The 24,933-nt window shown below is 27.9% G+C and overlaps 3 protein-coding genes and 2 pseudogenes across 6 annotated transcripts; 2 read left to right on the forward strand and 3 right to left on the reverse strand.

The window, feature by feature from the left end:
- The first annotated feature begins 1,407 nt into the window (after window positions 1–1,407).
- Window positions 1,408–2,291, forward strand: LOC149059666 (uncharacterized). The gene is made up of 3 exons (XM_089225395.1): window positions 1,408–1,590; window positions 1,822–2,174; window positions 2,248–2,291. Exons 1-3 carry the CDS (start codon window positions 1,496–1,498, stop codon window positions 2,289–2,291), a joined length of 492 nt encoding a protein of 163 aa, XP_089081521.1. The 5' UTR covers window positions 1,408–1,495.
- Window positions 2,292–2,494: 203 nt separating this feature from the next.
- On the reverse strand, window positions 2,495–8,173 carry LOC149059667 (zinc finger MYM-type protein 1-like). 4 transcript variants are annotated; one of them, XM_089216312.1, is made up of 10 exons: window positions 6,988–8,173; window positions 6,656–6,733; window positions 6,438–6,524; window positions 6,217–6,294; window positions 5,999–6,085; window positions 5,778–5,864; window positions 5,561–5,647; window positions 5,345–5,431; window positions 3,128–5,256; window positions 2,495–3,014 (listed from the first exon to the last, which is right to left on the reverse strand). In XM_089216312.1, exons 1-10 carry the CDS (start codon window positions 7,172–7,174, stop codon window positions 2,745–2,747), a joined length of 3,177 nt encoding a protein of 1,058 aa, XP_089072438.1. In that variant the 5' UTR covers window positions 7,175–8,173; the 3' UTR covers window positions 2,495–2,744. The 4 variants fall into 4 exon arrangements, with proteins under 4 accessions (XP_089072438.1, XP_089072439.1, XP_089072440.1 ...); XM_089216313.1 differs by lacking the exon at window positions 6,656–6,733; XM_089216314.1 differs by lacking the exon at window positions 5,999–6,085.
- Window positions 8,174–9,321: 1,148 nt separating this feature from the next.
- Window positions 9,322–13,224, reverse strand: LOC149059668 (uncharacterized; annotated as a pseudogene).
- Window positions 13,225–17,215: 3,991 nt separating this feature from the next.
- Window positions 17,216–18,905, forward strand: LOC149059669 (uncharacterized; annotated as a pseudogene).
- Window positions 18,906–20,702: 1,797 nt separating this feature from the next.
- Window positions 20,703–21,121, reverse strand: LOC149059670 (uncharacterized). The gene is made up of 2 exons (XM_089217051.1): window positions 20,995–21,121; window positions 20,703–20,887 (listed from the first exon to the last, which is right to left on the reverse strand). The coding sequence occupies exons 1-2, from the start codon at window positions 21,119–21,121 to the stop codon at window positions 20,703–20,705; spliced, it is 312 nt and encodes a 103-aa protein (XP_089073177.1).
- Between the last annotated feature and the right edge of the window lie 3,812 nt (window positions 21,122–24,933).

Consider the following 24,933-nt stretch of genomic DNA (forward strand, 5'->3'; position numbering starts at 1 on the left):
TTTAGAGATGTTCTTTTCAGCCATCAGAGCAAAAGGCGGTTTTAACAACAATCCTACTGCAATGCAATTTGAGGCGGCATATAAAAAATTACTAATTCATACTGAATTAAAAACTTCCGAAGGGGCTAACTGTACAGCATTAGACAACACTACAATATTATCTGTTTCAAGCTTAGCAAAACGTAGTGAAGAAAACTATTTGGATTTACTCTGTGCTAATGAGTCTGATGAAGACATGATTGAAGACGACCTCACAGAATATTCAATTGATGTGCTTGAATATATATCTGGTTTTATTGTCAAAAAAGTTTTGTCAAAAATCAAATGTAGCATATGTTCAGATGCTATTCAAGATGGTAATCGAATATCTATTAATCTTTTAGATATAAAAAACAGAGGTGGACTTAAAAAACCATCAAAAGATGTAATTTCGTTATGCAAAATTGGTGAACTGGTTTTTAAAATACACAAAGACAAACTTCTAGCAAATAGTCCTATTGAATTTTTAATAATAAAAGCATCATCTAAAATAAATATCAACAATTACTTTACCAGTCTCAATATCCATATTTTAGAACAGTCTCCTTTAAATAACCACCTTCTTCAGTTGATAAAAATGATTTTTAAAATTTTCTTTACTACACGATTAAACTATCACCTGAAAAATCTTAGTCAGCCGCAACACAGAATACGAAGCCATTTAACTAAAGTCATACATTTCAAAAACCAATAATAGAACATAGAAAATACAATATATTTAAATTTACAAAAAAAAAAAAAAACTGATGCATTTTAAAACAATGTGTATATATAATTTGTTTTTATGTACTTTCAAACATTAATATTTAATAAATAGGTACTTAATTAATCTTTTAATAATTTAACACAAAATCTACTATGTTTATTGTTAGTATTTTATACATGGGTAATATCAAATACCTACTCTATATGAATAAAGACTACTAGACTAGTAAGTAGTATTAACTATTAAGTAATATCTAGTAAAGAATTATACTTAATATTATTTTTTTTAATTATCTATGATTTTATTATTATTTAGATTTCTATGATAACACTCCTGGAAAACACGACAATTTGTTTCTCTCCTCCATGATAATTTACTACCAAGTTGAGGGTGAATGACCTGAATGATGGCCCCAATGTATTGCACGTTAAGGTATAGGGAATGCGCAGTCCATTTATATTATGTCAATGGAAGCGACACTCTGCAATCCCCACCTGCTTGGTGGTCGATCTCTGGTGGTTTAGTGTTGAAGTTGTAAATGATTACCTGGTGGTTTAGAAGTGTTGTTATGAACGATTTTTTTTTTGAGATAAACGGTTTGTTGTTTGTTTACGTTTTTGACTAAACGGCTTACGGGCTACGGCTTTACTAGAACATTTAACTTATAATTTTTCGCTAAACACGTTCAGTAATTTTTTTTGTTTTAATTATTGTTAGTAATTATAATTATAAATAATAATTAAAACAATCATGGTTATGACGTGTGCTGCATCGTTTTGTTACAACAAGACTGGACAGGAACAATCCAAGGTTTCGTTTTTCAGGTTTCCGAAGAATGTTGAAGAGTAAGTACAAATATAATTATTAATTTATATTATTCATTATATACCTAATATTATAGAATTGTTGACTTTTAAAGAAAAGTTTGTCTTTATCACTGGGTTATAAATTTGATTATTAGCACAGAACAATGTTATTAGGTATCGTGTTTAGTATTTCCATATTACAGTATTTTTTATAAACATTTAAGTGCATTAAAATTATACAAGTTTGTATGGTGTTGTGTCTTGTTTTAGGTCTAATCAATGGGCATCATTAATTGGTCGTAATGACTTGGTGAATTGTGATGTCCAGTTTCAAAGAGTCTGTTCTGCACATTTTGATGCTACATGCTTTACATCGTCATCAGTGGGGCGACAGAAAGTGCGTCTTATCAGTGGGGCTATGCCCACAAAGAAGAAGGAAGACGATGCAGAGCTTGATACTGTCACTTTCAATGATGAAACCGCAACTTCTGAGGGACAAGTATCTATGTGCACTGTAACAGATGTTTGTGACGAAGAATGTTTTAATAATGTTGAGATTCCAACTGATGTATCACAAATGGTTATTGAAAGTTGTTCAACTCCATTGTCACTTAAGTACCAAAGTAATTTAATTATGTATATTTATAAGTTAAAGACATTACTATGTTGGATCAATTTATTATTTACTCTCTCAAGCCACGTTAACAAGAATGTCTTCTGTCAATTGTTATTTAAACTAATTCTATTAATGTGTGATTATGTAACACCATTACTATAATATTATATTATTATAAAACATTGCACACAGCAGTGGCGCCGAGTTCATTAAAAAAAGGTGGTTCAACTCTCCCCAAAGACCACCCACCCACCCACAAAACTAAACCACACAAAACCGCTCGCTTCGCTCGCGAATCACATACACTTTACTTATCAAACAACTGTATTTATGAAATTAAATGAATTTATCTAATTCAATAAACCTTACTGTTTAGTATTTACAAACATTTTGATACCATATTATTAGCATACATTTATAGGATGATAAATATATTTTACCTCTTAATTCTTATCAATCTATTATTTATTATATAAGTATAAACCTTAATAGGTACATAAATATGAAAACATTTAGAGATTTTTATTCATAAAATAAAAAATAAAAAATATACCGGTAGGTACCATAATACCAAACATTAGGTTAGATGTTTTGATAATACAGATGTAGTACTGGCAAACTCATCTACAACTTGATTATGATCTATATCAATATCAGATTCGCAAGAAATAATCATTAACTGCTCCAAGCGGTCCTGACTAATTGTTGTCCTCAATCGGTTTTTAACGATTTTTAATTTAGAGAACGTCCGCTCTGGTGTTGTGCTAGACACTGGTAGTGTACATGCGATTTGAAGAGCCATGTATAAGGTCGGGAAAATGCTCTGTAATCCGGAAGTATGACATACCTATAAATTACAATAATTTAGAGTTACTATATTATATAATTTATTTTTTGCTCTTATCCAGCAAAAATATTTAGGTCTAAATAGGGAATGTAAATAAATAAATTAGTAACAACCTTAAATACGTGAAGAAGTGTTCCCAAATTTTGGCTACTGTTTTTTTTTAGACCAACGGTATCTTCTTTTTCTTCTTCTTCATCGCTGCCTTCTAAATCTGAAGAACTTTCTTTATTATCACTAGTTGCAGAACTAGGATGTAAACATTGAGAACCTATCATAGCAGATTCAAAATAAGAAAATAATTTTGAAAATTCTAAGTATTCTTTTTTTAACTCGGTATGATTAATAAATTTGCTGTACAAATTACAAAATTTATTAAATGCATCATCTGGTAATGTGTTAGGGTCAGATTTTGTTTTTTTCAGAACTGAAACAGAAAATAAAGAAATATCTTTCAATAATTCTTGAGATTTTGAATGAAAGCGTTCTTCAATACAAGTAATTGCTGAATCTATTGCAATTAAGTATGTTTTAACTTTATAGTGGAATTTAGGATCAATAAATGTATGGTCTTCAGTTGTTTCACCAGACAATAACTTTTTCTTTCTACTACGCTGTATTGGTAATGAAGTAAATGTAAATTCCGATGTATTCATAAATTGTGTTGCTTCATTGCACAAGTCGTTATATGCATCATCAGATCTCAAGCGTTTGATGCTGCTCGAGACTGCTTGAAGACTATTTACTGCACCTAGCAAATCAATATCTTGACTTTGAAAAATTTTTGTTACTGGGTCTAAAATATTGAATAGATTTTTATAACAGATTGCTGTCAAAACAAATCTTTCTGATAAAAAAAAATCTATTAAACCCGTAGCTTTAGATCTGGCTTTGAAGTCTGCATTTTCAGTTATTTTGATCTGTTCTAATGTATTAATAACTATGTCGTATGTTAATAATACTGTATTCAGTGCTGATGAGTATGACATCCAACGAGTGGTTTCTACTCTTTTAAGTCTATGCACTCTTGCTTTAGGATTTTTTTCTTTTTGCATATTTTCATATATCGCTACCCGCTTTTTACTTGTTGAAATCAGTGCATACAACTGCTCCAGATTCCCAAATGTATCAACTGCATTAGCTGAACAGCTTGACATTTGAACAACAACCAAACTAAGTCTATGTGCATAGCACCATGTATAAATCGCTGCTGGGTTTATTTCTCTGATTAAAGCTTGTAGTCCTTCATATTCACCCCGCATATTGCTGGCTCCATCATATGATTGACCAACAAGCAGCAATTTCCAATCCAAATCATTTTCTTTGCATATATCTTGGAATACGGAAAATAATTTTTGACCGGTGGTAGTAGATGTTTCTTTAAGTCCTAATAAACGTTCTCGTATAACTGGAGAATGTTCAACTATACAAACATAACGAATTATAAATGCCAGTTGTTCTCTTCTAGAGCTGTCAAACGTGGTATCAATTGAAACACTAAAAAAATTGTTAAGATCTAACTCTTTTTTTATAGACTTTTTTATACATTTTGAAACAGAATTTATCAATTGATTTTGTCTCTGCCATGAGATGAAGTTAATTTGATTTCTTCCATGTATTTGAAGACGGTCCATATAAACAGCCAAGCTAGGAGAAAATTTACATAAAAGTTTTACCAAGTCTTTAAAATTGCCTTTTATTTGCTCAGACCACCCTTCTCGATGACCCCGAAATGGTAAAGAATGTTGTCCAAGAAACAGTGTTATATCAATTAAAATATGAACTATTTCACGATTTTCTGCTACTTGATTTCTTTTACTTGCATACATTTGTGGAAGAACAGCCATTGATGAACATTTCATTTTCACAACAATTGAAGCATTGATATGAACTTCTGTTTTTTCATGTACACTTATATCCGTAAGACGTTGCCACGCATGAAATCCATCAAAGGTCCAAGATTTTTGAGCATTTTTCCCAAAGAACATGCAGTGTAAACAATAAAATCGTTTACTACTCAGAGAATAGCTCAACCAATCTCTCCAAAGGCGACTACCATTTGGCAAAGATTTATAATACTGGTTACTATTAAAACGATGTCCATGCTCTTGAGGAAAATTTCCACCAGGAAGTTCATGCTTCTCAGGCTGAAATGGTTTGCGAATTAAAGACATTTTTTCTTCAATTGATAAATTCTTTACCAAAGTAAACAACTTTGGATCATATGATAAAATGTTTGGCCGTTCTGTAATAGGGTAATACATTAAAAAAATAGATATTTAAAGTTGTTTTGTTACAATTAAAATAATATTAATATAAACATTTGTACCTACCAGTTTCATTTAAACAACTCGACTTAGACATAATCTGTTCTACTGGCTCATTACAATTAACACTGGAACTTGGATCATCAGTGAATACTATAATACATATAAACAAAATAAACTTATTATTTTTTAAAAAATCTAGTATTACTTATTTAATTTTCTATAATTGTTATTCGTTTGTATTTATCAAAGAAACAGTATTGAATAATTGTTTGTACCTACCAGTTTCATTTAAACAACTCGACTTAGACATAATCTGTTCTACTGACTCATTACAATTAACACTGGAACTTGGACCATCAGTGAATACTATAATACATTTAAACAAAATAAACTTATTATTTTTAAAAAAATCTAGTATTACTTATTTAATTTTCTATAATTGTTATTCGTTTGTATTTATCAAAGAAACAGTATTAATTTAAATATTTGTACCTACCAGTTTCATTTAAACAACTGGAGTTGGATATAATCTGTTCTACTGGCTCATTACAATTAACACTGGAACTTGGATCATCAGTGAATACTATAATACATTTAAACAAAATAAACTTATTATTTTTTAAAAAATCTAGTTACTTTTTTCATTTTCAATAATTGTTATTTGTTTATATATATTAAGGATTAAGGAAACAGTATTGAATAAATGTTTGTACCTACCAGTTTCTTTTAAAGAACTCGACTTAGACATAATCTGTTCTACTGACTCATTACAATTAACACTGGAACTTGGACCATCAGTGAATACTATAATACATTTAAACAAAATAAACTTATTATTTTTAAAAAAATCTAGTATTACTTATTTAATTTTCAATAATTGTTATTCGTTTGTATTTATCAAAGAAACAGTATTAAATATACATGTTTGTACCTACCATTTTCTTTTAAAGAGCTCGAGTCAGACATTATCTGTTCAACTGGCTCATCACAATTTACACTGGAACTTGGATCACCTGGTAATAATATAACATATTTAAACAAAATAAACTTATTATTTTTTAAAAAATCTAGTTACTTTTTTCATTTTCAATAATTGTTATTTGTTTATATATATTAAGGATTAAGGAAACAGTATTGAATAAATGTTTGTACCTACCAGTTTCTTTTAAAGAACTCGACTTAGACATAATCTGTTCTACTGACTCATTACAATTAACACTGGAACTTGGACCATCAGTGAATACTATAATACATTTAAACAAAATAAACTTATTATTTTAAAAAAAATCTAGTATTACTTATTTAATTTTCAATAATTGTTATTCGTTTGTATTTATCAAAGAAACAGTATTAAATATACATGTTTGTACCTACCATTTTCTTTTAAAGAGCTTGAGTCAGACATTATCTGTTCAACTGGCTCATCACAATTTACACTGGAACTTGGATCACCTGGTAATAATATAACATATTTAAACAAAATAAACTTATTATTTTTAAAAAAATCTTGTATAACTTATTTAATTTTTAATTATTGTTATTTGTTTGTATAAATATATTAAGGATTAAGGAAACAGTATTGAATAATTTTTTGTATCTACCAGTTTCTTTTAAAGAATTTGAGTTATTTTATATTATAGATTTATATTATAAATTGGTTTAAATTCAAAAACTATGTATCCAAGTTAAACTTAGTAGGTACTTACCAATAGAATAAGAATAATTTGTTCCTGTATTCACTTGAACTGTAATCGGTGTAGGAAAAAATGAAGATATTGAACGAGAAGAAATTTTGGTTTTTCGTACTTTACAGTTGTCTAAATGTCTTTTCCAGTTAGTGATATTTAGCTGCTCTCGTTTTTTTCCACAAACGCACATACACTTTTCCGACATATTAAGTTTTTTATATAAACAAGAAGTTATAAAAGTAAATTATGAATATAAAATATTGTAATGTAGTATCTATATAGAAGGTAGTCGCTACTAAGGTAGAGCAATATTCAAAAATGTATAAATAAAATCAAACTTTTAAATTCAAGTAGGAAAAAATGTATCATTAATTTGTAAATAGGTACAACACTTCACATTTCACAGTACACAAATAAAAATAACTAATAAGGACATCAGTAATTACCAACTGGCAACTGCACAAAATATGAACAAATAACAATGTTCAATATACACTGTAATCCGTGTTGGTATAAATTTTCGATTTATGATTAGTCGTAGGTCGTAAGCCGTAGCCCGCATATTGATACGAATACGGAATAACCACAATAATAATATTATTATTAGGTATGCATTTATCAGTTTTATCGCAGTCTAAAAATATCTTGTCATTTTTATATTATTGCGTCGTCGTCGTCTCATGTCATATACAATAATATTGTATACGCCATATTATACATTTATACGGTATACTGTATAGTACTATAGTGTATACCTACGTGCTAATAACATGGTGGTGCGACTGGACGGTGTTATTGGATTTAAAGATAATTTAAGATTTTTGCCCGATTTCGATTTTTGACCAACGATAGTCAATAAATAATCCCACAATACCTACATAATGTTCAATCAAACTATGAAGTATTCAGTATTGAATTATCAGACTATATAGACTAATAGAGTCCATGAATCATGAGTCAATATTTTGGCCACATACTTTAATATTTTATCCATAACTATCCATACGCTAACGTAAGTGTTATAATAATAATATAATAATGCAATACCTTATACCTACCTAGGTTACAGGTAAACAGGTAATATGTTGTAACTGGTAACTGCTTAACGCTTAAGTAGTTAAGTGCCTAGTACCTACTTAAATACTTTATACTTAGTATAGTAAAAGAATTAACTATCTTGGTTCAATATTTTTACTTACCTACCCAAGACCCACACAACCCACCCACCCACCCACCCACCCATAATTTTAGGTGGTTCAAATGCACCACCTTAAGTGCGTACTCGGCGCCACTGGCACACAGGCACAAAAATGAAAAAAAACATGTTTGACGATATAATATAATTTATTAAAGCATAATAATAAATAATAAATTATGGAATTAATAAAATTTCTGTGTTATCATAATGGTATCAAGTATCAACTATCAATTATTGAAATATCTGATATGAGCCGTCAGCTGATTCTCATAACTAACAAAATGGCAGTGCCCATGAGCTCAAGGCCATGTCCCCACTTTTTTCAATTAACATTGGGATTTGGGAGAGTGTCGTAGGCCTGGTTTTAGTCACGGCTATAGATAATATGGATGCGGAACGGCCTATACTAAACAACGCAATAAGCCGAGCCGGAATCTTATTGAAAAGTCACGTGACTAAAATGACGAGCCTGTCACGCCATCTACGGCATTTGATAGAACCACGGCTATAGATAATATCTATTGGGATAACGCACTCTGGTGGAGACAATTTGTACCTTCCGATTCGGGACAGATAACCAAGCATAATAGTAGCTACCACGGTTTAAGATAGAATGGTTAAGCGACGAGGCCTGTTATTTCGGCGGAAGAGTTTCTTATCAAAAATATGAAAAACTCACTGCCCCGTGGCGCGATCTACTAAATTACCATGATAATCTTGATATTCTATATTATAAATTATAATTATTATTAATTATTAATTATTATTATAATACCTACTTCATAATACTTTATGATTGAAAACCACGGTTTAAGATCATCTATCTAAAACCGTGTTGAAAACGTAGAAGAACTTTACAGTGTATTTTTTTTTAACAAATGTCAAATTTATTTTTATTTTGGCATTTAATAGCTTTCCAATCTAATACCAGCTGTATGAAGTGTTAACTAATTTTACAAATAAAAATAAAAACCAGTTGTTAAATAAACCGATTTTTAATTTCAATTTTTCTATTCTAAACCAAAACAGATTACCAAAAGGAATAATAGGTAAATCAAAATATAAATATAGTTTGTATAAAACATAATTTTATAATTTGTAATTGTTAATATCTTACTATATATAATACACTATAAACCAAAAGCTTATATTTCCTAAGAGGACACTAATTTAGATATTTTTTTCTTGGTTTTGTTTAATTTTTTTGCTTCCTGATTTTTTGTATAACTATACTGTCTCATCCTCATTGTTAAATACATAATAAAAATGTCTGTTATGATTTCTGTCTTATGTAGATTACATGGAAAAGTTATGGTTATGTTCTCTGTCTGGAAGAACTCTTCATGTGTATCATCAAAAGGACTTAAAGATTCAGCATGTTTCATAAAGCATAATTCTAATGACTCCAAAAGTTTGAATAAATAGTGATTTGGATGGGTCAAAAATCCCCACGTTTTCAAATTCACCAAATCAGCAGCTGGATTTGATGATGTTCCATAAATAGTTTGTAAACTCATAAGGCATGTTTCACATTTTGTAGTTTTTATTAATCTTTTATTTATATATCTATAAAATAATAATTTAATAATAAAAATTTTATTTTTAATTATTATATAATCTGTAGGTATAGTACACCTACCCTGCCATAAAATAAACTGCACACTCAAAAGCTGTAGAACTGACATCACTATAATTATGTTCGCTAAAAACATCCTCAAAATTCCATTGACCTTCTTCAACAATGTTATCAATTTTTTGTTTTAAATTATTTATTTTTACTTCCCTAACATTTACATCATTTTTATCGTTTAAAATAGTTTTTAGGTCTGTTATTGTAATAACAGGGATATTTTCTACAAGAATAAATATGATAAAGTACTTAAATTAGTAAAAAAATGAATTGTTTACCTTCTAGTATACAACAATTTCCTGATTTGGGGGGCTTGATTATTGAATATACCGATAACATTCTGTATAGTTGTAGAAATGTAGGTGTAGTAGGGTGGTCATTGGGACCAGCAACTTGTCTAATGGTACCAAAAAATTTCTAAAGAAAATAAATTCGCATACAGTATTAATGTATCATATTTCTAGGAAATCAGTAATTATGTACCTAACTATTTGATTTCACTGAACAAAATATAGTAAATTTACAACAATTATAACTACCTACTTTATAACAAATTATTAATTAGCAAATAAATAAAATACTTTCCTAGGATTTTAGTACCACAAAACATCACATAGAAACGAGCAACACATAACATTTAATTAAACCTCCAAATCTTGACTATTTTTTTTTATCCCTTCTGCTGGAAATTTTCTATTGAGGGCGTCAAATAAATTATTCATAAAAATAGTAAAATGTATTGTTTCTTCACATTCATTGAACCCTGGGTATGATTTAGTATTAAAAAATCTTATACCATCTGCTACTGATTTGCTGAAAATCTGTTTAATAAAAAATAATTTACACAATATTAAATAATGTTTTTATTTTATTTTTCATAAGGAGTTATTTGATTTTACTTGTGAAGCAAACTTCACTTTCATCTTTGAGAAACTGTTGAGTTGAAAGTGATTTTTGGTGAGTCTTGGACAAATTCTTGTCAACGACTTAGAATCAGTTTCATAAAGGTGCTCATAAATTGCCCATTTAATGGGAGGTTTTGTTGGACTAATCTAATCAACAAGTAATGTTAATATAATAGGTATATAATTATAATATATATATAATTATTTAAGTTGTATTTACTAATATTCTTTCAAATATTGTACTATTAATACAAATTAATAATTATATATTCATTGCTGAATCAAACTATTTAATGAATAATATTATATGTGAAATAATCACTCTTAATGTTTTTTTAGTGTGCAACCGGTTTCTGACAGTTTTCAGCAAATGTGGCGCATCAGAGAATACAAACACTTGGCGATTGTTGTCGAATGGATTGGTAAATGAATTTCGTATTTCATCTGATTGTGCATAAATTCCTAATGTATGCCACATTGTACGATTAGTTGATGCGCCATCACTTGTTATGGCTAGCACTTGAACCCCAGAATTTTCCAACAATAGAATTGCCTTCAGCACAATTTTAGTTAGATCAATACCTATTCAATTTCAACAATTAAAATGTAACTTATTGTACTATTTAATAGTTAATACACGGGTTCACTTAAATGTACCTTTAACTGGTCCTTTTGAGGCAAAGACAGCGATTGGCTGATGAAACTTCTCAGATAATCCTTGAATCATCAAAACTAATGCGTGATTAGCTTTTTCTGTACTTTTAGTATTCAACTCATCACCATAATCTTCCAAACCATGGTATGTTAGGTTTCTAGTGTTAACTGATATACTCTCTCTCGAAGATATTTCATCGAACACTAATACAACTTTTTTTTGATTCTCTGTCTTATTCTCAAATTTTTTTTTTAATAGTTTGAAGAAATTACTGTCAAAACCACATCCAATTTTAACTGCTAACAAGTGATGTCTTAATGTTGTTACACATGGCAATGGCAAGATATTTTGTCCACGAAGAAATGAATAACCGCTTGGAGATCTATGAAATATTCCAGTATTTGTAAATTATTAAAATACTTGAATATTATACTATTATTACTTACCTTATTTGAAACATTAGGCATAATAACATCCAGTTTTCATTATAGCGTCTACTTTTAGGATTTTTAAATTTTGCTGCTGCGAATATTTCTTTAATTAATTCTGATTGACCCTGAGAAACGTTTGCATTATTTAAAATGTCACTTAATTTTTGTTCACTTATGTTTTTCATTTTATTTTGAATTTTATTTAAACTATTTTGTAATTTTACTATTTCTACGAAAATTTTGTTTTTGAATGATTTCTTTAGCCTTTTGGATTCTACTATAATTTTTTTGTTTGTTAGGAGAAAAAACGGTTAAAATATTTTGTCCGCTATTAATTCTTGCACGTTTTTTTTGAATTGAATACAGTAGACGTTTACACCAGAGACAAATATTGCAGTTACTGGAACACATTTATTACAGTATTGTGAGTTAAAACTATACATATTATATATCATTATTCTAATTTTATCAACTGCTCAATAATTTACCTATCATCTTTAATTACACTTGAACATTGTATGTGTCTCCATTGACCACATGATTCAATGTATTGAGGACCATATGAAGCCCTTATATCTTGATTTTCAGTAAAAGATAAAGCTCCTTGACAACATTTAATTTGATCAAATTCATTGAAAAGTGACTGAAATTCTATTAGGTTTTTATGTTGATTGTTTTTTAACCCAATTTCATGGGGTGTTACAATTTTATTGTTGATAAGTAAAATTATTTTAGAATCTAAAAAATATTACATTTAAATATTATTAGTTATATTTATTTAATACTGTTCTTTTATAATACTGATATAATAAATAGTAATATACCATTGTTAATAATGAGTTGCTTTTCAATATATCTAGAATAGTTGCTTTTGAAAGTACTCAGAGTGTGGAAAGCAATATCAATTGGAGCTATTTCATTACTATGAAACCAGTTATTTGGTACATCGATCATTTTTCTGTTGTTTAAAACCAATTGGTATAATGAAGTTGAAGGGTTTAATGTGTCAATCTGCTTAAACAATAAAGTAATTGAACAATGAAAAATGTTATTCTATTTTATTTTGTAATCTGTTTTTGAAATTTACCTTTCTTTTTTTAGATTCTGGTGGAAGCAATGTATTACTAGGTATAAATGGTTCAATAAATGTCTGTACACAGTTAGAGACGTTACCAAAATCAATTTGTTTATTAATATTTAAGCTTGGGTTAAGACTTAGTGGTAATACCACATTTTCATTACAAATATTAATATTATCATTTTTAATGTTTATTGGGATCGCACCCTTTTTAAGTTGCAATCTCTTTAAACATACCTAACAAAATGTAGAAAAGATTAATTATACAAAAACTTAACATTATTTATAAAAAATATATTTACAGTATATTTACTGGATCCTTGACCTGAGTCTCAAGTACTAATAATATCACTTTCATAGAAATGTTTTGCACAGATCCTATGACTTTTTTTAAGTTGCATCCCTAATGCTTCTTCCCACAAAATTTTAATATCTGCATTTTTGGGGACTCCAAAAAGAGATTTTGATGCCTCATGAGGCTCGTGTACACAACAATAACTTGGCATTTTTAAATTAATATAAAAAGAAGTATGAACATTTTATAATTAATTCACAATAACCACAATTATTATAATATCATGGTAAATAGAATTGGCGCGAATTAACATATACTTTATCTCTTTTTATGTTTATGACCATTGCTATATTCTGTAGTGTGTTCACAGCACGGTTATAGATCTTAAACCGTGGTTCACAGTCTCACAGAATAGAAATCTATTTATTTTCTATTCTGTGGTATGGCTAAATAGTAAATAGTAAAATTCCGTCTGGAATTATTGCTTTTGGCGCCAACATTTAGTGATAGTTCATGTTGGCACCGGAAGCGCTAGTATCCAGTGAGTAAAAACATTTATTTGATAAGAAACTTTTCCGCCGTAAAGTACCGTGGGATTGTATGGATCGTCGCTTAACCATTCTATCTTAAACCGTGGTAGCTACCGAGTAGGTACCGGTCTACCGCATTACCGTTTATTACGTATTTTTTGTGTTTGATTTTTCTGAATTTTTATTTTTTGTGTTAATCTACAGTAGTACATTAATTACTACCTACTACCTACCTATTTGTTTTTACTTTTAGATTCTGAACGAAGTGATGAATGTATTGATTTTACAATGATGTGTTGTTTTTTTTTTTTTTTTTTTTTTTTTTTCGTGTCTGTGTACAGCATAACTAGTCGAAATAATGCTTCGATTTCAAACTTTGGGGGTGGTTTCCGATTTAAAATTGAAGATCCTTGGTGCATTATACAGGTCAAAAGTAAACATTTTCCAACAGTTTTCAAAAAAATCGAGAAAAACAAAAAAAAAATGACAGAAAAACGGGAATTTTTACGCAAAATCAGTTTTCGACCAAATCGATTTTTTTATATGGTTGTGATTCAAAAAATAATCACTTTAAATACTTGAAATTTTCACCAAATGTTTATGTTAGTGTTCTCTATATACAATTTAATTTTCAAAAATTTTTGACTTTTTTTGAGTTATTTATAGACCACTGAAATTTACACTTTTTTTAAGAATTTTTTTTTGAAGTGTCGGTAAAAAAATGTTGGACGACCAAAAAAACTTGAAAATTTAATACAAGGTTCCTTATGAGTTTTTCTTATTGTAGCTAAAAAAAATTAAAAATCGTAAGTCACAATTTTTTTTAATAAGCTTTTATAGTTCAAAATTTTACGAAATCTGTCGAAAACGTGAAAATTTGCAAGTAATTTTGAAGTTGAAAAATCATAAAATTTTTTGCGTTTATAACTAAGGATTAAAAATACAACACTAAGTTCTCCATAAGTTTTCCTTCAAGTAGCTATAGAGAAAACTCGAAGTATCATTATAGAAAAAATTTTAAGTGCGTTTGAATTTTAAATTTTTACGAAATAGCGTAACGATAACGATTTATCCTGAAACGATTTTAAATATTTGTTATTATTCAAAAAGTATAAGTCCTAGATACTTGAAAATTTTACCAGTTATTAGGATTGGTATTTTCTTTACATGATTAAATTTTCAAAATATTTTGACTTTTTTTGAGATATTTATAGACGACTGAAATTTTCAATTTGTCTGAAAATTATTTTTAGAAGTGTCGATAAAATTTTTTTGGCCCTATCAAAATACTTGAAAATTTAATACAAAGTTTCTCATAAGTTATTCTTAAAGTGATTAAAAAATTATAAGAATACATAGGCACAATTTTTTTTTATAAGCGTTTATAGTTCAAATTTTTACGAAATCTGTCGAAAATGTGAAAATTTGCAAGTAATTATGAAGCTGAAAAATCATAAAAATGTTTGTGTTTATAACTAAGGATTAAGAATACAACACTAAGTTTTCCATAAGTTTTCCTTCAAGTAGCTATAGAGAAATCTCGAAGCGTATAGGAAAAATTTGAGGTGCGTTTGAATTTTAAATTTTTACGAAATAGCGTTCCGGTAACGATTTATCCTGAAACGATTTTAAGTATTTGTTAGTATTTAGATTGGCATTTTCTTTACATGATTTAATTTTAAATGAAAAATTTTTTTGAAGGGTTGATAAAATTTTTTTTGTCCTATCAAAATACATGAAAATTGAATACAAAGTTCCACATTAGTTATTCTTATAGTAATTAAAAATTTATAAAAATACATATGCACAATTTTATTTTATTAGCATTTGAAGTTCAAATATTGACTTAATACATAAAAATTACGGCAATGTTCAAATTATGTTAGATAGAAATTCATAAAAATTTTTCTTTTTAGATCTAAGACTTGAAAATTTAATACAAAGCTCCTAACATATTTTTACAATAGCAGTTGAAAAATAAAAGAAATATACATGAATACATTATTTTTAAAAAGTATTCAAAGTCTGAATTTTGACAAAATACATAAAAATTATGGCAATGTTCAAATTATCTTAGATAGAAATTCATAAAAATGTTTTTTAGATCTAAAATTTGAAAATTTAATACAAGGCTCCTAACATATTTTTACAATAGCAGTTGAAAAATAAAATAAATATATAGTCACAAATTTTTTTTTTAAGAATTTACAGTTCAAATTTTGACTAAATACGTAAAAATTACGGCAATGTTCAAATTATGTTAGATAGAAATTCATAAAAGTTTTTCTTTTTAATTCTAAGATTTGAAAATTTAATACAAGGCTCCTATCATATTTTTACAATAGCAGTTGAAAAATAAAATAAATGTATAGTCACAATTTTTTTTTACATGTATTCAAATTTTAATTTTGACAACATACGTAAAAATCACAAAAATTCGTAAATTATTTTATCCTAGAAATTCATAAAAAATTTTCCTTTTATACCTAAGATTTGAAAATTTAATACAAGGCTCTTATAATAGTTTTACAATAGCATTTGAAAAATAAAATAAATATATAGCCACAAATGTTTTTTATAAGCATTTACAGTTCAAATTTTGACTAAATACATAAAAATTACGGCGATGTTCAAATTATCTTAGATCAAAATTCATAAAAGTTTTTCTTTTTAATTCTAAGATTTGAGAATTTAATGCAAGGCTCATAATATAGTTTTGCAATAGCAGTTGAAAAATAAAATAAATATATAGCCACATTTTTTTTTACATGCATTCAAATTTTAATTTTGACAATATACGTAAAAATCACGAAAATTCGTAAATTATTTTATTCTAGAAATTCATAAAAAAATTTTCCTTTTAATCTAAGATTTGAAAATTTTATTACAAGATTCCTTTCAAATTTGTCAATCTTAATCACAAAAAAAATGTCCACCGGAAATTCAAATTAAATTTTTATTAGCATTTGAATTTCAAATATTGACAAAAATTTGTCAAAACCATGAATATTTGCAAATTATTTTGTAGTTCAAAATTCATAATATTGTTTGTATTTATATCTAAGGTTAAAAAATTTAACACCAAGTTTTCCACAAGTTTTGCTTCAAATAGCTATAGAGAAAATTTGAAGCGTCATTACCTATAGGAAAAATGTGTTGAGCGTTTGAGTTTTAAATTTTTATGAAATCGCGTAATGATAACGATTTATCCTCAAACCAGGTATTCGTATATATAAGGTATTATGAATTATGATAACTACATGATAACTATACTAATTGATTAACCATGCCATATGCAAAATGCATCTTAATTGAAAAATAAAATATTTGTTTCAAAATAGAATATATGACAATATTTAAATATAATATATCCTAGACTGACAAATCATCTCCGTTCAGAATCGTTTTTCGTATACAATGATACCTATCATTGCATTCAAATTTAATCCCACCCATTACAGTAACCTACAGTACAGCAGAGCGACATCCACGACTTACCCGCTTTTTTTTACTTTTGAAGTTCAATGGCAGTTCAAAAAAAAAGCAACAACTATTGCAGTGTTTTTGGTTGTAATACATATTATTGTTCTGATAAAAGTATTAGTTTCCATCAGTTGCCGAATCATAATGAACCAAAAATTCTACAAAAAAATAATTTCGGAATTCAAGAGTTGGTCGACCGTCGGAGAATGTGGGAGATTGTTTTAAAATTATCTAAAAAATCATTAACAAAGAAACGGATTCAAGTACTTTTTGTAAAAATTCTTTTTTACTATTCATTATAAATGCTATACTCCCATGATCCATTAAAATGAATGTAAATATAAATTATGAAATATATTATTTTATGAATCATAATTATTATATCTTATGTTTAGCAGATTTATTTTCTTCTTATACCTTTTAATTTATAGGTTCAAGTAAATTACGCTCACGCCTTAAGCCTACCTCAATTCCATCACAAAATTTGCCTAAATCATCTGTTAAGGTCTTTTCTCCAAAAAAGAGAGCTTCGCCTAAGAAAAGATCTTCTCCAAAAAAAAAAAAATTTGGTACCAAAAGATGAGGAACTATAATTATGTGATGTAAGTATTTTCATGGTAACATTTTTATCTGATTTTCTTCTATACAATTATTTACTGTGATTAATATTTACTAGTGTATTGATGAGTCAAATGTGAATAAGGAATTTGAATCTACATCACAAATCCTCCACCCAGACTGTGATGACGTTTTAACAGACATCACAGTTGCTAATAATCTTATCTCAGAACTAACAACTTTCAAGGATAGGGCAGTACAAGTAACTAGTGGTGATCTTGTTACATCGTTTATATCTTTAATAGATTCAAAACAAAAATTAATTACGATGAGAGGGATCAATTCTTTCAAAATTTTGGATGAGATAGTAGATTTGCACAAAACATATTTTCCTGATACAAGAAAGCACCATTTAACTTTAAAGGAACGTGTTATTCTGGTTTTTTTAAAACTGAAACAGGGACTGTCTTTTGCAATTCTTAGTATTTTGTTCAATTCCTTAACTTCGGAGACTTGTAGATTACTGTATAATTCAATGATTCCTCAACTTGCACAAATTTTTAAAAGTTTAGTTTATTGGCCATCTAGACAAGAAATATCATCAAATACTCCATATTGCTTCGATAAATTTACTAACGTTAGAGTTATACTTGATTGTACTGAAGTGTCATTGCAAAGGCCAACATGCTTAACATGCAGAATAAAATGTTACAGTAACTACAAGTCAACATATACTTTAAAATTTTTGATAGGTATAGCACCCGCAGGCATTATAACTTATATCAGTAAGCCTTATGGAGGTAGATGTTCTGATAAGGCTATATTTGAACAAAGTAATCTGGTTGAATGTATGCAAAAACATGATGCTGTGATGGTGGATAAAGGCTTCCTAATTGATGACTTGTGTAGTAAAAAAGGAATTATGGTTATCCGTCTTCCTTTTTTAAAAAATCAAAAACAATTTAGCAAAGAAGATGCAATTTTATCTAAAGACATTCAGTCATTTCAGTCGTTCATATAGAAAGAATCAATCAAAGATTAAAAACATTTAATATACTTCGGCATACATTTCCTTGGCCGCACATCCATTTAGCCTCAGATATAATGACTATCATTGGTGGCATATGCAATATTAGCCCATCAATATTTGGTATGGATAAATTTAATTTATAATCAATTTTGTGTTTAAAAATCAAAAAAAAAAAAGTTTGTATCAACATTTTATTTATTTGTAAATAAATAATAAAGATTTTTTAAATGACTATAATTCTGTTTTTTTAAATTTTTTTTTACACTAGCACATACTATTTTTCAATAGAATAACATTATAAATATAATTGTGTGGTTGTCCACGACTATTAAATATGTAAATAAAATGAAATAGCAATACTGATTGAAAGTGTAAGTAATAACTAATAACAAGATGACAATTGAACATTTTGGTAATTTTACATTGCAATATATATTTTCATAACATAATAATATAACATTGAAATATGTAACAAAATAGAAAGGGAGAATAAAATGTGTAACTTATTTATAAATACTAATAACATAATAACATTAATAGGTAACAATTAGGTAAAACATATTAAAATTATACTAATTTGGTAAAAATACATATTTCATGTAACAGTCTTTCAAAATAAACAATTTTTAAATTGTTCAACATTGTTTTACAATACATTTCATCAAAACTTACTTGTATCAAAAAATAGTTGTTGTCATAACTACTGTAGATGATAAAATCACAGACAGTAACATTTAATAATACAATACCTAGTTGAATTTGAGCATAGTATGAATGATTAGGTTTGATACTATATGAACCATCTTGGTTTTTAATATTATAATTTAAATCATTTATAAGGTCACTAATAGCTGATGTTTTACCTTTATAAGGGCATTTTATTTCAATTATTTTCACAGGAATATTTTCATCATCAACAATAACTCCGTCTGGTGTATAACCTAACCATGGATTGCTGGGGTTAGTTACTAGCCCACACTCTAATACTGTTTGGTTGGTATTTTTAACATATACATTTCTAGCAGCACTTTCATATTGAATACCATGTTTTACAAATTTATTTGTAAATGACTTTGGCCATAAATATCGGCTAGCTTTTAGTGACCATTGAGCATCTGTTTTTGGAGTTTTGTGAAATGTATATAGACCATAGCATCGGCTTCCAGTAATTCTAAATTGTCTGCATAACTCCCAGAAGGTTTTGTCCCTTTGAGAGCGATTTAAAATGTCCATAGTATCCATTGATAGTGAGGAAAAAACCTCTTTGCAGCAATCACCCATATCCATTACAGGATAGTTTTTCAAATTTTTTAGTAATAAATGCGTTGTTAATGTTAAATTTGTTAACTGTACATTTTCATTCTGTGTTAAAACAGATGAATCACCAGATAAATGACGGCCTGATCTGTGCAAGGCTATAGCTGATGTGGGAGCACAAGCAATGAATCTAGATCTAAAATTGTATTCAACATTAATCAAAAGTAAATCTTATATAAATATTAAATATTATGTACCTTATTAAATCAGCCATGTCAGTTCCTAAATTGATACTTGCAGTTGCATGTGTTTGTTTGTGACAATCAAATGTATCAATTGGCTTTGGCTTGTACTGAGCCAAAGTAGGCTCTTTCAGTTTGGTCCATTGGCATTTTATATCAGTTGAAGATAAAATTTCCACCTCAGAAATCAAATGTCTAAACAAAAAATATTTTTTTCACGTTGAATACAGTCATAAATAGAGAAAGCTTTAATATAAGTTGTTTTATATCAAGTTTATTAAACCCCTAAAGCCCCTCCTAGAACTTGGATCTGCTACTAATATAAACTGAATATTCTACGTTTTATGTTTTCTGCCCTGGATAGTATAATGTTGCAGGAAACCTCAGAATAAACTGAATAAAGAGTAAGCTTGTTATAACTTATAATAATTGAATAGTAACTTACCTTTTCAGGAATAAAAGTATTGCCACCACATGTTTACAACATTCAGAAGCTCCAGCCTTACAACTACAAGTAAAATTTACTATTTTACATTGTGGATTAGTAAGTTCGCCATTAACTTCGTGTGGCATTTCGCTTATGTGTGAAGTTTGCACAACCAAGGCTTTAATTGAATGACAGAAATCTATAATAAATTATTATAATCATTATACTCTAATTTATTCAATAATATAATGATGTATTTATAATATATTTTTAATGATATATAAAGCTAATTTTTTTAAATTCTACTTACCATTTCAATTTTTCCGCAAAGGATAATTTGTTGACCTTTTAAAATCTGCTCACCTTCTACAGCACTCCGAGAATTGAAATTACACTTGGCATAGTTGAAGATGTCAATCAAAGATAAAGCCATGGTTTAATATATACAATAAATAGATACTTATATTTAAATTTGTGTTGACTAGACATCAATTGGCAAAGTATTCTTAATTATATGAAATTTATAAATAATAAATCAAATTATTATTCGAGAAATGCCGGGAAATGGCATACCAGCTGATATTAGTATCCCGAATCGAACTGGGGGGAAACCGCCAGCCCGACACGACATCAGCGCTCTTGGTGTTAATTTGTTTCCCCAATAGCCGTGGATAGAAATAATTGTACAACGGCTATTTATAGTATATTATCACAGATTATATAAAACTTATATAATATTATAAATAAATAAACTTATAAATATTTTATATAATCTGTGATATTATCATTATATTATTGTTCTATGATATTATGCAGATTTGCGGACCATAAACCTTTTAGACCTTTTTTATAGACCAGTAGACTACGGTTACGGCTATAAATATTTGATTTAGTATTTTAAAAATATATCATTATGGCTAATTGTTGTGTGAACTATAAACTATAAACCTGAATATTTATTTATTGCATATCTACCTATTTATAATATTTATATAGAATTTATAGATGAACATTAATATTTTTGTATTACTATATTTTACTTTTGTAGGTATAATAAATTGAAGAGACAAATAATAACCTTTATTACTAAGTCCAACCTTATCAATAGTATTTAATATGTAACTTGTATATCATGTAAATAATTTAGAGTTAAACCCATTGTTGCCAATGCCCATAGTTGCCGAGGTTTAATTCAAATAAAAAAAATAAATAAATAAATTGAAGAACAAGATTTATGATAGAAATACAGAAACAAAATATTAGAATAATTATATTTTATTAATGAAGTCATACAATTTATCACCTAGAGAGCGCTGTGTGCTGGTGTAAAAGCCAATACACGTTTTGAGCTTCACATTTTCATGGTTCGTTCCGCAACCATATTATCTATAACCGTGGTTTTAGTCGTGATCATGGACCATGCCGCTCAGGCGCTCATGGTTAGCAAAAAAATCTTAGCAAAAGGAATACCTAAATATTTGTTACACGTTTTTTTAGCGTACTCCGTTTTATATTGTGCACATATTATTACAATGTAGATTCGTTAGAGTGGTTATTCTTTAAAATGCGTAGTGAAATCGTTCAGATAAATTAAAACACAAAAATAAGCTCGGTAAGTATTTTATATTACAACGATGTTAACTGTGAAACAAGTCAATGGTACTTGTTAAATGTACAACATAATGTTATACATACCTACCTAATGTTTTTGGTCTAGTAAACATTAAGACACATCTACACAAATTAAAACGTACTAATGTACAAAACATAATGAGTAAAAAGTCAATTGTGTTTTGTCGTATGAATAATTAATTTTTTTTTTCACTTTTAGCTGTGAAATTTGGTTAGAAATCTATCAACATTCAACAGCTAATCCAGCTAATATTCTATAAAAAAAAAAAATGTTAAGTTGTATAGAAAATATTTTGAGAAAAATATGTTTCTTAATGATTTGGAGAACAGGTTACACCTACACAATTTTTAGGTATTTATGAACTAATACAACATTCGACAGCAATAACTTTTAATCACCTTTTATTAATGTTCATATAGAAAAGATAATCGTGATGTGAATACGTCTTCAGAGCCGATGACTAGTGATAAGGTTGGGAGTTTTAACAATTCAATTAAAACATTGTTTTGTTGCTCAAATATTCAACTATATATACTGATGCTCCTGGTAAATATATTTTTTTAATTTGTTTTTGTTGCTAACTTTATACATTTAGATTGTTCGAAATCATACTTTACTTAAAGTAAAGTAATAATGAAATACTTGATCTTCCATTACCTGGTTCACCTGGTAAGATAATATAATTTTTATATAAATCAATTTATAATTATTATTTAATATAATATTTTTAGATTTTATCTAAGATACATGACAATATTGATTATACTTTTCCTCCTGGGACATCATCATCATAAGCCTATTGTGCCTTAAGCATAAACAGTTTGAATTAGTAAGTATAGATATTTTAATAATTAATAGTGTATTAATTTTATTGATTTCTAGTTATAAGCATTGATATATATGTTTCCACTCAACAATATGGCTTTGGAAAATGTATTTGAAAATAAACTCACAGCCAACGCTGCATGCCATTCATTTGAGCAGTAAGTATCCTCTACAAAAAATTGTATGTGATTCTTTAATTGATTTATTTTCTATGATTAGATAAAATTAATTCAGGAAAGGACTGAGCCTGTCTAAGCCTACTGACCTACAATTATAGGAGCCCCCACATTAAGAAAAATGTATAGGTACGATTAGTATTTTCTCTCAAACACAGTTGTGGTTCATGGAAAGTAATAAATTATTTAATGGATATCTATTGCTTTTATTTATAAGTGAATTCTGTACCCATAGAATATCTTTTTCAAAATTTAAATTTAAAACAAACCTGTTTTTAATTTAGCTCTGCTATGATTTATAGATATCCTAGTTCTTAATTTGTAAATTAGTATTTATAGTTCAAATCAAACTCTTATTCCCAAATTTATTATTGTTATTATGATTTTCCACATGTCAATTCTTAATAATGGTGACATTTTATTAAAATCAATAATAATTTTGAATGTGTTAAATAATATATAATTTTAACATTTTATGATTTGGTGATTTTAAGTCGATACAATATTGAGTATTGCATCATCCCTGGAAAATCACTCTAGAGTATAGATGAATACAATGTTCTTAATATAATTAACCTTTTTGGCTTTTTGTGTGATTTCAGATTGTATATAATTGAAAACTTATGAAGAAAACAGAGCCTACCAAATTTTTGAATACGTATTCAATATTCATAAATAACTTTAATAGTTACTATATTATTGGTTTATGCCGTTTATGAATATGGTATGGAGTGAAATGTCATGTACTAACAACTTGGGATAAAAAGCTACAATGAAGATACAACTTCTTACTTCTACAATGAATTGATTGTTTATATGAATATCTTTATATATATATAGTAAGTAATTCTTCTCATACATTAAATATAAATTAACTACCTAAGTAAAACACAAAATGCCGTCCCACTTTGAATCAGACTGCGGACTGTCAATTATGCATGAATAAATTAAATTAAAAGTCAGATAATATATTAAATGCATAACTAGTGTGGTTACAAATTGTGTTTTGAAGCTATGTCTGATGATTATGATAATAATACATGCAAATTACTGTTTGCGTTTAACTTATATTACAAGGTACTGGTTTCAAATTGGTTTTGTTACAGTTGCCCTAGGTTTAAAACAAAAAAAATATTTTCTAAACATAGCAGCTATTATTGATATAATAATAAATCATAATAGAACAATAAACTTGTTCACCTATTTAAACTCAATATTTAATATTTCTATATATTGTTTTAGTTTCATAATTTCTGACAAAGAAAACAGTAGAAATTATTTATTTCATAATTATCAATTCTACTCGTATCTTTTTTAGGAATGCAATTTATTGCTATCCAGCGGCAACACACCGAACACGACACCCATACATGACTCCGATGCTTATCCGAGTGCCGGCTACAGTATAAGCATATGTTTGTCATGTCGTCAGAATTTTCTAAGAGATAATTTTTTAAATATTCTCTGTGATTTTCAGTAATAAACTCTAAACTGAATTCAGAATCGTCCATAATTTTAAATGCGTAGTATATTAAATAAATTCCACAATTATACCCATCTTTTTGTCGTGGAACGTTTTCCAAAGGGCATGTAATATGTGATAACGTTGGA

This window comes from Diuraphis noxia, unplaced genomic scaffold (assembly GCF_037042655.1).
Source record: "Diuraphis noxia isolate RWA-SAM2 unplaced genomic scaffold, SU_Dnox_SAM2 contig0001, whole genome shotgun sequence".
Taxonomy (NCBI): Eukaryota; Metazoa; Arthropoda; class Insecta; order Hemiptera; family Aphididae; genus Diuraphis; species Diuraphis noxia.